Source organism: Astatotilapia calliptera, chromosome 20 (genome assembly GCF_964374335.1).
Source record: "Astatotilapia calliptera chromosome 20, fAstCal68.1, whole genome shotgun sequence".
Classification (NCBI taxonomy): Eukaryota; Metazoa; Chordata; class Actinopteri; order Cichliformes; family Cichlidae; genus Astatotilapia; species Astatotilapia calliptera.
The window spans coordinates 1,667,763-1,681,814 of record NC_137441.1 but is presented as its reverse complement, the minus strand read 5'-3'; the positions used below and the strand labels follow the sequence as shown (position 1 = coordinate 1,681,814).

Genomic DNA, 14,052 nt, shown 5'->3' with positions numbered 1-14,052 from the left:
CAAAACTCTTAAAATGATCATGTTTTCCATGAATTTCAATTTAAAGTTTAGCCTCAATTCTGTAAAAAGTGGATTCTTGTCGATATTTGCACTTTGCACAATAAAGTTAATCAATCATTTTAGATTTCTAGAATCAATCAGAACTAATTTAATCATCAAGACTAATTGAATTGTTAACGCAGTCATATCAGTATTTATGGTTCTTAATGTTAAGTCTTTTATGTCTTTATGCATCCAGGTAAGTAAGACCCAAAAGGCTGCATTTGATTTGCAGTACCTGGCTCCTACTTATCCATTTAATTCCTGTGGTAATGGTGTAAGGTTTCATACAGCTGTATTTTGACTTTATTTTTCTCAGATAAGTAATGTAATATGTCATATTAACCTAACTTCAGATCAGCTAAAGAAAGTGAGCGTTGTCAGTTTGCAGTCAGGTGTCAGAGGACTGATGTTTTCTCATGGACTATTTCATTTAAAATACAGGAGAAAAGGGAGGGTGGGGGTAACACCAGCAGCTGCATATGAATATCAGCATGTGAAACTGATTCATGGTTAGAACAAAGAGGAACGAAGCTTATTTTTCGCAGCAATGTTCTCATTTATGTTGTGGTTGTTCTTCTGAATTGTAACTTCTCTAGCAGAGGTTGCTGGCATTCATTGAATTTCCAGAATGTTACTTCCTTCATTTTTATTAGGTTTGTAACTTTTTATTTTCTTACATCTTTGAAACTGTTGGCTGTTTTTGAAAGCTACCAAACATTATATCAAGTGTGCAGAAAAATACAACTCCACACAAACAACAAAAACAGAAAGTAAATACACAAATAACGTGTATCAGACCATAAGATTTTAATTTGTTCAGTGCTGCAGCACACACAGTTTTCAGGTGTTTGTTGTGTTGTCTCTGACATCAGGGCTTTGACTTCTACACCTCCTCCACCTCCTCCCTCTTCTGAAGGAGCAGCTGCTAACTCCACTGAGAAGCCCATGAAACTGGGGAGGCTACCCGAAGCCGGCCGGACATCGTCGCCCCTAGTGTCCTCTACATCCCACCCCTCAAACCCCTCTCATTTCCAGGTTGAGGTAACGTTTCACCTGAAACACCAACAGTTCTCCTCTTGAGGCTCTCCGAGACCATAGCCAGCTGAAAACTTCATCGACCAGAACTTAGCTGGTCTACTCCACGTCCAACTAAGCCTACCCCATTCAGTTCCAGACACAGCATGTCCATCAGGGACCACCAGGAGGAGATCCAGTTTCTTTTTTTCTCCACTTCCTCTCCTCTCATTCTGTGCTATCCCTGGCTCTGTTGACATGACTCCCATATCTCCTTGTCATTGTGTCAGATCTTGGGCCGGGGTCTCCAGTGTCTACATTGTTGCCTCTTTCCTAAGACCAGAATGGATTCCACAGAAGCTCCTCTTCCAGAGCCCATTGGCTGGACAAGATCCCTCAGGTCTATCACGATCTCTCCAAAGTCTTCAGTAAGAAGCGACCGTCTACCTTACCCCCGCATCATTCCTACGACATGGAAATCAAGCTCCTCCCTGGAGCAGCGTGCGTCAGCTTCCGCTCACCTCAGGTGCTGCAAGTGTTTCTTCACTTTGTTCATTCTCTCATCTGTGATCAGTGCACGGGATGTTACTAAAGTAGCTGCGTTCGTCTTGCAACCCATTGTTAACCTTTGCCGCATGTGGCTCTAGCCAGCACGCTACACGGGCGTGCCAATTTATCAAAAACCATCCATGCGTTTTCCCCAGATCGTGACATTTATGTGCAATGAATAGAACTCGATTTTGTTTACTTAAAAACAATCAAACTGATTTGTAATGAGTGACTTGATTAAAACTTAAGGAGCATTTTCACTGTTTAACATACAAACATGACAACACAAACCAGACTGGACCTTCCCTGATGGCCTCTGCATTGTGCTGGGATGTCTTCAACTCTCTGAACTCTTTATATTGAAACCCTGTGGAGGTGTCAGGTGGAATTAAAATATATTAAAGTTCCTTTAATAACCAATGAGAGAGAAAAGAAAAAAAAACTTGTTTTCTCTATAATAATAATGGATTGCATTTATATAGTGCTTTTCAGGGCCCTCAAAGCGCTTTACATCTCCACTATTCATTCACACACTGGTGGAGGAAGCTACAGGTGTAGCCACAGCTGCCCTGGGGCAGACTGACAGAGGCGAGGCTGCCATATCGCGCCATCGGCCCCTCTGGCCAACACCAGTAGGCGGGAGGGTGAAGTGTCTTGCCCAAGGACACAACGACTAAGACTGTCCGAGCTAGGGCTCGAACCGGCAACCTTCCAATTACAAGACAAACACCCAACTCTTGAGCCGCGATCGCCCGGTGTTTACAGTTTTTTCTGAATGCTTAAACCCTAACTGTGATTCCTGTAGCACAATCTCTAAAACTATTCAGACTTATAGCAAAACCACTCACTGAGTTTGCAAAACTAAAAGCACAAAAACTGCTTTGCACTCAGTTTGCAATTTTGTAACACACACTTTGCAAAACTGTAGGCACAATTCACTGCACAACACTCAATTACCAAATTTCCAACACACTCCTAGCAAAAGTATACACATGTATGGCTATCATTAACTCTAATTTGCCAACTGTCTGGCACACTTTCACATGTGTAAACTTTTTTAGATAATTCGTTCACTTTGCAATCAGCCTAAGCGCTATAATACAGGTAAGCTGTGTGTGCGGAGTACAATGGAGGGAGCAGAAAGAGTGAGAAGTAGAGGAGGCCGAGGAAGAGGACGTGGAGGTGAAGAAGTAGGATGAAGAGGACGACAAGGACAAGGAGGAGCAAGAGGAAGACGAGGAGGGGGGAGAGGAAGATGAGGAAGGGGGAGAGGAAGGGTAAGAAGAGTAAGAAATAGAAATGCTGATGACATCAGAGCTGAACAGAAATACGACTGCACAGAGTTTAAATGCTGGAATGAACTGAAATCATTTACATAAAGTAACTGACTCACATCAGCTGCTGAGTTTGGCTTCAGAGCTTTACAGTTTTTTCTGATTGCTTAAGCACATTTTTTGTAACTATTGGCTAATTTTGCAAAACTCTTCACACAAATAAGAAAACCTGTCACCCAATCATCAAAACATTGTAGTTCTCTTGCAAAAGCAAACACAGCTAGATTAACTCTCCACACCTTCGTAAAAATGGTGTTTCCGTATCAAACAGTACACACAAGCCATCATCTACTAAGCACACAATGCGCCAACTGCACACTGATGGTATGAATACAAAACACATCTGGCTTTTGCTTTCTCTGTGCACAAGGTAGGCTATGTCAGTTTGAGCTCATACTTCTGTCATAGATCCATAAGCATAGAGGGATCCAAACTTCAAGTACTGGTGTTTATTCACACACATCAAAACAAACACAAGTGTTTATTTCCAAGTATAGGATTATTTGCAGTCGCCATAATGACTATATGGGTTACTTGGTCTGCAGTGAACATGCTTCCTCTGCCCCAGCATCTGGTCATCTAGCAATTCTGTAAAGTAACAATTTCAGTATTTTTACATCAATGGTATTGGTGTGTTTCTCATTGGCATATGGCAGTGCTACAAATCTTTGTGCGAAGTGACTGTACTCACTGATTCTCATTTCAAGATGTCCTTATGTTGCTTGCTACAGTGTAGCGGCTCGAGTTAGGCTGGACCCGTTGGCCAGCTACCCTCAGGGTCATTCCACGGTTGATTACATGGTCCACTATTGTAGCTCTGATGTCATCAGCAATTCTATTTCTTACTCTTCCTACCCTTCCTCTCCACTCCTCCTTGTCCTTGTCGTCCTCTTCATCCTACTTCTTCACCTCCACGTCCTCTTCCTCGGCCTCCTCTACTTCTCACTCTTTCTGCTCCCTCCATTGTACTCTGCACACACAGCTTACCTGTATTATAGTGCTTAGGCTGATTGCAAAGTGAACTAATTATCTAAAAAAGTTTTCACATGTGAAAGTGTGCCAGACAGTTGGCAAATTAGTGTTAATGATAGCCATACATGTGTATGCTTTTGCTAGGAGTGTGTTGGAAATTTGGTAATTGAGTGTTGTGCAGTGAATTGTGCCTACAGTTTTGCAAAGTGTGTGTTACAAAATTGCAAACTGAGTGCAAAGCAGTTTTTGTGCTTTTAGTTTTGCAAACTCAGTGAGTGGTTTTGCTATAAGTCTGAATAGTTTTAGAGATTGTGCTACAGGAATCACAGTTAGGGTTTAAGCATTCAGAAAAAACTGTAAAATAGAGTCATAAATTACTCAATAACATGTCGTTCATTGCAAGTATTTGTTACGTCCTCAAAAAAAAAAAAAAACGAAGTGTCTTGCCCAAGGACACAACGACTGAGACTGTCCAAGCCGGGGATCGAACCGGCAACCTTCAGATTACAAGGTGAACTCCCAACTCCTGAGCCACGATCACCCTCAGTAAAACAAAGTTACAACAAATAAAAACTTCATCACTGGTTTTGTTGTTGCTTCATGAACTTTGACACCAGCAGTACATTTAAACTAAATGATGACATCACTTCCTGTGGATGAAACACATGAAAAACTTGCATGTTGAGCTGTTGCTTCAATCTCTCAACATATAATTACTACAAGTACCACACAGAGGAGTTATGAGTCATTTACATGTCATGTTTTGTTCATCTTCATCTTTTATTGTTATTTTATTCATGCATAGGAAACATGTTCAGATATATTTTGAGTCATGTCGACTGGAAGAAGATTTTCCACCACTTTAGACAATAAAATGTATTTGACATGAATCATTGTTGTTATTCAGACTTTAGTCTCAGTGTGTCTGTGTGTGAATGTTGTGATCAGACTGCAGCTTCTTACAGGAAGTACAAACAGTAACTGTTGATGGTTCATGTTTCCAACAGCTCTGCAGGATGGAAACCCTGAAGTCACCGATGCTCAGATTCTTCACTATGGAGTCATTGGAGGAGATTTTAAAGCTGGATTCTCCTTTAATTCTCCAGGAACATGGAAGATGTTCTGCAGAGAAGAATGTGAAGGAGAAAACATTCTCATTAATACAACTGATGTCAGAGCTCAAACAGGCAGATACAGCATTGAATATAAAATAGAATTAATTTATGTTTTATCTGTGAGCATCTCAAAGCTGACTGAGTCTGACTCTGGACAGTACAGCTGTGGTTTGGGTGGATCTTCATCATCAGCTTCACTCACACAGTTTGTGATCGTTGTTGCTGAAGGTGAGTTTCTGTTTCAGCTGTGGAAATGTTTAGTTTCTGTTTCTGAAGCAAAGTTTGAGTTTCACTGACAGCTGCTGACGGTTTAAAGAAGCTGAAGTTTGTTCTTCTGTCAACTGTTGGTTACATTTGGACTCCTCTAAGTAACCGATGAACTGCAGCTGGGACACGAGTGTGTGTGAATATTAGTGAGTGTGTCAGCTGATAATGATGTGAATGAAATGTTGATGTCAGAAACAGACGCTGATGAATGGAAGAAGATTTCCTGATGTAACTTTGATTTTCTTTGATGAGTTTTTGCTTCTGTGTCGTCGGTTTGATCTTTCCAAGAGTTCCCCTCACAGCAAAATGGATTCTTCCTCAATGAATGTGTGAAAATCACATTCACAACACAAACGTCCATCCAGACTTTAAATGTACTTAAAACCATGAAGGGTTCACAGTTTAGAGTCTATACTTGTCATAAAAGCTGGTTTAAGAGTGAAGCGAGCAGTTTCAAGATGGCTCCGGTGTGCATGGCAGGCCGTCTTCGACTTCGACTGCGCCTTGGCGTAGCACTCCTTGTTGTTTTATCTTTGGTTTTATGTTCACTAGGTGACTGTACGCTAATTACTTATGACAGAGACACGCTCCTGAATCTTCGGTTTTCCTATCCCCAACGACTGGACCTCTGTGGGACCTTGGGCGATGCAATCCCCTTGATGCCCGTTTCCCCCACCAGTGTGACCTACTTACCTTTTTCCACTCTGCGTAAGAAACGCTTCAGGAAACGGGGTAGAAGGAGTGGCGTTCGCGTCCGCTTCAAGGCTTATCTTAGAGCCATGGCTACGGATTACCCTTTTACAAGCCGTGAGCTTTCACGTTTCATCCACTATTCCAGGAGCCGCTCCGCGGCTAAACTGTTGAGTCATCGTTGGATCTGCCTTGCTGGCCTTCAAACCTACCCTGCCCGCCCAGTGGCTTGCCTCCCTATTCGGTCCTGGATAACGTCGCTCGGTTGTGGTGTTCAACATAACAACCTCAGCACTCTGCGACGGGCCACCGCTAATGACCTAGCTCCTCGGACTCGGATGGCTTTATTTAACGTCAGGTCTCTCTCGAATAAGGCTTTTCTCTTAAATGACTTTTTCCTCACCACGGGACTGGACGTTCTATTTCTGACGGAGACGTGGACTTCTCCGGGTGAGTTCATCCCCTTCTCTGAGCTTCTCCCTCCTGACTGTGCTTTTTTTAGCTCACCAAGGCTCACTGGCAGAGGTGGCGGCTTAGCCTCGGTTTTTAAAAACAAACATGAAGCTCGGCTGCTACCCTCCCCCATCTACTCTAGCTTTGAAGCTCAGTTATTGGAGCTGACTGGCTCTCGGACTACTCTGTGTGTTGTGGTTTATCGTCCGCCTAAATACCACAAGATGTTTATTTCTTAATTTGCTGACTTTTTGGGATCCATTCTTTTTAAATATGGCTTTGTTATTATTTCTGGTGATTTTAATATACATGTCTGCTGTATGGATGACCAATTGGTCAAAGATTTTCTTGCATTGACTGACTCTTTTAATCTTACTCAGTGGGTGAATGAACCAACCCATGTTAAAGGCCATACCCTTGATTTGGTCTTTACATATGGTGTGGATATATGCATTAAGGATATTAGAAATACTGGTCTTTCTGACCACTCCCCGGTTATCTTCGATGTTGACCTAGGTAATATTGGATTACACCTTGAGGCTCCTCTTTGCCCTATGCGTACTGTTAATGCTGATACTGTGGTGAATTTCTCTGCTTCTTTTGTGAATTCTGCATCTATTACGTCAGATTGTCTTACCCCTCATACGGTTGAGAATTTTGCCAATACCCTGTTAACTACATGTTCCTCCATCCTCGACATTGTTGCACCTGTTAAAATGAAGCGCCCCAGAACTTATTCACAATGCTGGTTAAGTGACTCTGTTCGCGCTCTACGACGTGTGTGTCGGCGTGATGAGAGGAGGTGGAGGAAAGATAAACTCCAGGCATCTTACGACATCCTACGTATTAGCCGCTTGAAGTTTTAAACTGCTGCCAAAATGGCTAAAGCAGCTTTCCTTTCAAAAATTATCTCTACCAATGGTAACAATCCTCGAATTTTATTTAAAATGTTTAACTCTGTGGTCAACCCCTGCCCCACTATGCCGCTGCTGTGCTCCCCGGTTCTTTGCGAACAATTTTTAAATTATTTTTTAGATAAAGTCTCATCTCTTAAATCTGCTCTTCCTTTAATGACAGGCCCTGCGTTTACCCCTGACTGTTCCTCTTCCTTCTATCAGTTTGAACCCGTTTCACTCCCTACTCTAAAGCGTCTAGTTGAACAACTGAACAATACTAATCCCGTATATGATGTTCTTCCATCTCGTATAGTTAAGGACTGTTTCAGTGCAATTGGACCTAGTATATTGTCCCTTTTGAACTCTTCTTTGCTTTCCGGCTGCGTACCATCAGCCTTTAAACATGCTATAATTCAGCCTGTTCTTAAAAAAAGGAACCTCGATTATAATGATTATGCGAACTATAGGCCGATTTCAAAGCTTCCGTTCTTGGCCAAACTTCCTGAGAAGATAGTTTTGCTTCAACTCCAGGCCTACCTGGATGAGAATAGCATTAATGATAAATTCCAATCGGCCTTCAATCCACATCATAGCACTGAGTCAGCGCTGCTCCGAGTTCTTAATGACCTTCTAATAATGGCCGATAATGGACGCTCCTCGGTCCTAGTGCTATTGGATCTATCGTCGGCATTTGATATGGTTGATCATAACATCCTATTGGCGAGACTTGAGCACACTGTAGGCATCAAGGGTGCTGCCCTGGATTTGTTTAAATCTTACCTCTCCAATCGGCTCTCCTCGGTTCACTTGGCCACTTCCTCTTCCTCCGCTGTACCTGTTTGCTGTGGTGTCCCTCAGGGATCTGTGTTAGGCCCTACTCTGTTCTCATTGTACATGCTTCCTTTAAGCGCTATCTTTGAGAAATATCACATCGCTTTTCATTATTATGCTGATGACATTCAGATCTACTTTGAGTTAAATGATGACCTAGCTTTGTCCTTGAATTGTTTTCGAGAGTGCATGCGTGAGGTCAAGCAATGGCTCCTGGCAAATACTCTTATCCTCAATGATAAGAAAACTGAAATTGTGGTTTTTGGCAGTAACGTTCTCCGTGCCAAACTTCGTGATGCTTGTGGTTTTCTCACTAGTTCCTTTTCCGACACTGTTAGGAATCTGGGCGTGTTACTTGACAGCTCATTTAAACTTGATAAGTGTCTGCTGTTGTTAGATCCAGTTTTTACCAACTCCGCCTTATTTCTAAGGCCAGGCAGTATATCCCGCATAAAGACCTGGAAAAGCTCATCCATGCCTTTGTAACTTCGAGGCTGGATTACTGCAATTCACTCTATTTTGGTCTCCACTCTGCCCTCCTTCATAGATTACAGACAGTCCAAAATGCTGCTGCACGCATTCTAACCAAAACTAGGAAGTTTGCCCACATTACTCCCGTCCTAGCTGATTTGCATTGGTTGCCTGTGAAATACCGTATCCAATTTAAAATTCTGCTGTTTACTTTTAAAATCACTAACAACATAGCACCGAGCTATCTTAAGGAACTCCTAAGCTCATATGTTCCTGCTAGGGCTTTAAGATCATCCTCACAGTTACTGCTGGTGCAGCCTAGATCTTGGATGAAGTCTAGAGGTGATCGAGCGTTTGCTCTGGCTGCACCAGAGTTGTGGAACAACCTTCCGATTGGCATCTGGGCGTCTGACTCTATTCAATCTTTTAAATCACGGCTTAAAGCGTATTTGTTTAATCTTGCTTTTTCTACCGGTTAAATGCTGGCCTTGTTTGCAGTGATTTATTCTATTAATTTTCCTATCATGCTTTTATTTGCGCTGTGCATGTCATATCGCCATTGTGTTTTGATGGCATAGTTATATTGTGCTATAGTTATGTGCTATAGTTATACTTTTTTCTATTGGTGGCTTTTTCCTGTGAACATAATTTTACACTTTTATTTTTTGTTTTTATGACTTTGATTATACTTGTGTTAATTTGTTTTATGTTAAGCACTTTGGCATGCCGTTGGTTTTTAAATGTGCTCTATAAATAAAGATTGTTGTTGTTGTTGTTTTCATGAATCCAATCAGTCTGATGATGAAGCCGTTTAAATCTCACTTAGTCCAACAGTTCCTCTGTCAGACTGGTTGAACTGGGCAGCTGCCAGTGTAACTGTGGATGAAACTGGAGTTATTGTGATCAGACTGCATCATCTTCAGCACTGATAGTAACTATTGATCGTTTGTCTCTTTAACAGCACTGCTGGATGGAAACGATGATCAGCTGAAACACTTTGATAAAGAAACTGGAAGCTCTCTCACAGTCGGATGTTCCTTTAAACAACCTGGAAACAGAAAGTTGTTCTGCAGAGGAGAGTGTGGAGGACACAACATTCTTGTTGACACAAATGATAACAGAGCTCAGAGAGGCAGATACAACATTGGATATGATTCAGGAGTTCTGTATGTGAGCATCACACAGCTGACCAAGTCTGACTCAGGACGGTACAGATGTTACCTGAGTGGATCATTCAGAGACTTTCAGGTCACTGTCACAGACGGTGAGTTTTTACTGACATTAATCAAATGTTGTCAGAGTGGAGCTGTTCAGCTGTTCCTTATTTCCTGTCATATATCTGCTGTTCCAGTGGTGGATGTTCATGTTGAACACGAGCAAAGTTTCTAATAATGAGCTCAGTGTCTGTACAGTGATCCCTGTGAGCCAACAGCTCAGGCTGCTCTCAGCACTCAGTTTATCTCAACATAGAAACAGAATTATTTAGAAACAAGATTATTTAGAATGTGAATTTTGTAAAGTTACTGTGATGGAGAGCAGGAATCAGAGTGTGGAGCTGGAAATGAACAGGTGACCATTAATGTCCCTAAATGTCTTTATTGTTTCCAAGAACCTGATATTTCAACATACATTCATATTTTATTTCATTGTTAAACTATTTTAGTGCATTTTTTTAATCTAAAACTAAATTTTCCAAACTGTTTTTTTCTCAGTCAGTGGATCCATTTAAGGCTCGTTTGATTTCTCAGCTGATTTTTGAATCTTTGTGTTTTTCTTCTTCACAGCTCCAAACATTTATAAGTCAAACTTTCCTCTCTGCTCTTGTTCAGCAGCTGGACCATCAGCCACAACTACAGGAAGCTGCACACCTTCATTAACTTTGACTGGAAGCACTGAGCAGCCTGAAAGAGCAGCATCTGCAGGTACATCCATCTATGAGAGAAGACAGTATGTTTTTAATCAGCCTGTCCTGTGTGGCAGCTTTTCTAATCAGAAGTATGATGTGAGTGTGACGTTGTGCCAAACTCGTTTTCTTTTTCTAAATTCTCTGTGAGCTCCTCTTGTTCATGTAGAACTTTTATCTGTTTGTTTATTCGTTTCACGTCTGTTATTTCACTACATGTGCAACTCATCAATCAATATGTAAAACAAGCTTGTTCTGCTGTCACAGGTGTGCTGCTGTATGTAATCATCTCTCTGCTCATCATCATCATCCTCTCATCACTGACTGTTCTAATAATCTGCATCAAGAGGAAGAGCAGCAGAGGTAAGACAACAGAGACACAGAAACACACAGAACGTCTCGTTTCTAACCAAAAACTCTTTTTTCACTTCACTTGAAGTCTGTTCAAACAGCTGCAGTCAAACATCAAAATATTTCATCCTGCTTGTCCACTTTGGGCTCTAAGAGGAGAGTGGAGTGACTTGTAGAGATGATGTTAAACACTGGAAGTAACTGAATCCTAAACTGTGTCACACATGAACTCTGGACACTGTCAGCAGGATCAGATCCAGATGTTCTCTGCTTCAGACGTGTGAAGTAAAAACAGGAAAAATATATGAAAACTGTAAAATAGTATAATTATTGTGGATCACTTCTTCAGTACACAGGAGGAGACTCGAGCAAATGTGAGTCTTTGATTCTGAAGGCAAAGTCTAAAATGAAGCCTAATAAAGTCCAACTAAGCAGGATGAAAGAACAGGAGGGGCAGCAGTGATCTTCAGCCTCACGTGCACTTTGAATGATTGTTCCCTCTAACAGAGGAACATCCTTTGTTTGTTCCACAGGTTTGAGGACCAGAGGAAACTCAGAGGGCACAAACATGGAGGTGACTTTCTTTCTCTTTGGTTCCTCTCACTGTTGACAGACTGCTACTGTAACAAAGAAATAAAGCAGTCACAGTGTGATGGTTCAGTTTGTAGACTGTTCCAGAAATTACAGTCCAAGAAGGTGAATTCAAACAGGTAGGTGACAAAAATGGCCGCCCAGACGGAGACTCCAACAACAAACAGAGACACTGTTGTCTGAGAGGTTCAACGAGGCAACGTGGAAATATTTACCAGCACAAATGATTTAACCAAGTCAGAGTCTCTTCTTTTTATGTGAAGAAGACAGTTTGTCTCTGTTTCAGGACGTCAACTACGAGAACTTTACTCCAGGTTCTACACGTGAAGACTCGACCTACCAGAGCCTCGATCCAGCCGGCAGGGACCAGGACCAGACCTACTCTACACTCACACACCACACATGAGACTCTCTGGATTCACACCTGGGTTTGTTTCAGTGCCTCAGGTTTAAAGTTTGAACACAAACCCTGAAAACTGTAAATATTGACTCACTTCAGAGTCAGCTTCAAGTGGCTGTTAGAGGAACTGCAGCTGCTGGAACTGCAGGAAGAACCAGCCCCACCAGCCCCCATCATCCTACACGAGTGCCCCGTGGACACTGTGAAGTCTTTCTGCTGCAGTGTGTCATCCATTTGTCTGAGAAGGTGTCTGCAGTCTTCCTTCTCTCCAACACCTCGACACCTCCAGGACCCCGAGACTGACACGAAAAATGTCTTCTGACCCCTCCCACCCTGGACAGAAACAGTCGCTCCCCTCAGTATCATGAAACTGCCAATATTATGTACATGTTATTAAAAACAACAAAAACATTACCTCCCCAGATCAGTCTGTTTTTTGTACACTAAGAAAAATAATTAAATGTTACAGATTTCATATTTTACTCAACCCTAAACAGAGACAACTTTGAATTCTTCTATTTTATTTGAGCGTTTTAAGTGAATCCATTGCATTAAAAGTTCATTTGGAATCACTTGATGGATCTGCATCAGACTAATCAGCTGGTTAGCCACACAGAGCTAACAGCAAACCATATAAAACCTTAGCATACGCAGCACGCAGCAGCTACAAGGATGGTGTTCTTATTCTATTATTATTACAGTGGTTGAAACATCATAAGTCTGCCTTCACTTTGTAATCCACATCAGTCCTGCTGCAAATCCCACATTTCCACAGCGTTCCTGTGACTTTTGGTGTTCTTTAGGTCAGCACTATGTTGGTGTTTGAACTGAATCAGATTATTTGTATGGAACAGACTTTGGTGTCACACCAGTTTGTACTACAGGATGGAGTAGGGAGCTGATGTGGGGTCCAGTCTGTGAAAGAGCAGCTGTTCCAGTTACCCTAACTTACAACAACAACACAATCAGTGGATGTGATGAGCACGTTACCTACTGAACTGCAAACGGAGGAATTTCTGTGGATCATTTTTGTTAACTGCTTATTCAGCTGAGGGTCACAGGGGTGGAGTCTGTCCCAGCTGTCACAGGGAGAGAGGCGGGTCCACCTGCACAGGTCGCAAGTCAGAAAGGACAGAAACCACACTCTCTCATATACACACCTATATGTTTTGGGCACAACCTGACAACCGTCTCATTGGACCGTGGGAGAGCACATGAATGTCACAGAAAGACCCCAGCTGACCAAGACCCTTGAACCTGGAGACTTTAATCTGGGCAGCAGTGCCTGACATCACCTCACCGCCCCGACGTCAGGCTCTAATCTTGTGTTTGTGTTTTACTCCAGGGCAGCTGCCGTGACACCGTCACCTGGAGGAGTTTTAGTTTAGAACTCCTGTTATCAGATACATGGATATAAAGTCTTTACTTTTTATGTGTCTTTATGCAATACACGTGGATTCTGTCAACTCAGTATTAATATTCAAGTCAAGCCAGCTTCATTTGAACAGCACATTTTAAAAATAATTACTCCATTACTAAAATAATCAATAGCTGCAGCCCTACAGCTGTCCCCACCTGAGGAACTGGCGCGGGTGCAGGCCGGGCCCCGGTCGCTCTCACCCCGGGAACAGGGATGGGTGAAGGAGCAGGTTCAGGAGAAGCCCCAGGAACTGGAGGATAGACTGTGCTGGGGTGAAGCTGCAGAACAGGAGGGCCAATCTGAGCCATACTTGGGAGTGATAACTGCTATTAACAGCCATTGGATAGAGTGATAACCATGGTGGGTCTAGTCAGTATAATCAGCAGTAAATGAGTGTGTGGGTGAAGAAATGCTGCACACAGTGCTGTTTGATTCAAGAACCCAAAGCAAAACTCAAAAAGTGTCTCAGGGAGGGGAACCAGCCAGATGTTGTCAGTGTCACTGATGGAAATCCAGCTGCACTAACCCTCCAGTACATGAGACCTGCCACACAAACAGGCCTACAGAAAGACAGGGTGGAGTGATTCAGCACACAGTACACAGGCGGCTGCTGGCTGCAGACAGGCTCATTACATACAGAGACGTTCTCTTCACACTGATGCAAATAAAAGAAATTATATGACAGATTTTACAGATGTATTTAGCAGTCAGTCAGCACTTTGAGGTTTTTGATTCCATAATAGTTGTTGTGAA

General features: G+C 42.4%; 1 protein-coding gene and 1 long non-coding RNA gene across 4 annotated transcripts; one reads left to right on the top strand and one right to left on the bottom strand.

Annotated features, from left to right (window-relative positions):
- Positions 1 to 4,672: 4,672 nt before the first annotated feature.
- On the bottom strand, positions 4,673 to 6,739 carry LOC145422993 (uncharacterized). Its single transcript, XR_013904135.1, has 2 exons — positions 6,387 to 6,739; positions 4,673 to 5,033 (listed from the first exon to the last, which is right to left on the bottom strand). It is a non-coding gene; the product is annotated as an uncharacterized LOC145422993 (long non-coding RNA).
- Positions 4,906 to 12,293, top strand: LOC113013814 (uncharacterized). Of its 3 annotated transcripts, none has more exons than XM_026154996.2 (6): positions 4,906 to 5,254; positions 9,596 to 9,898; positions 10,467 to 10,556; positions 10,805 to 10,900; positions 11,422 to 11,462; positions 11,766 to 12,293. In XM_026154996.2, exons 1-6 carry the CDS (start codon positions 4,906 to 4,908, stop codon positions 11,883 to 11,885), a joined length of 999 nt encoding a protein of 332 aa, XP_026010781.2. In that variant the 3' UTR covers positions 11,886 to 12,293. The 3 variants fall into 3 exon arrangements, with proteins under 3 accessions (XP_026010781.2, XP_026010780.2, XP_080151152.1); XM_026154995.2 differs by having other exon boundaries at positions 10,464 to 10,556; XM_080295026.1 differs by having other exon boundaries at positions 10,419 to 10,556.
- Positions 12,294 to 14,052: the final 1,759 nt, after the last annotated feature.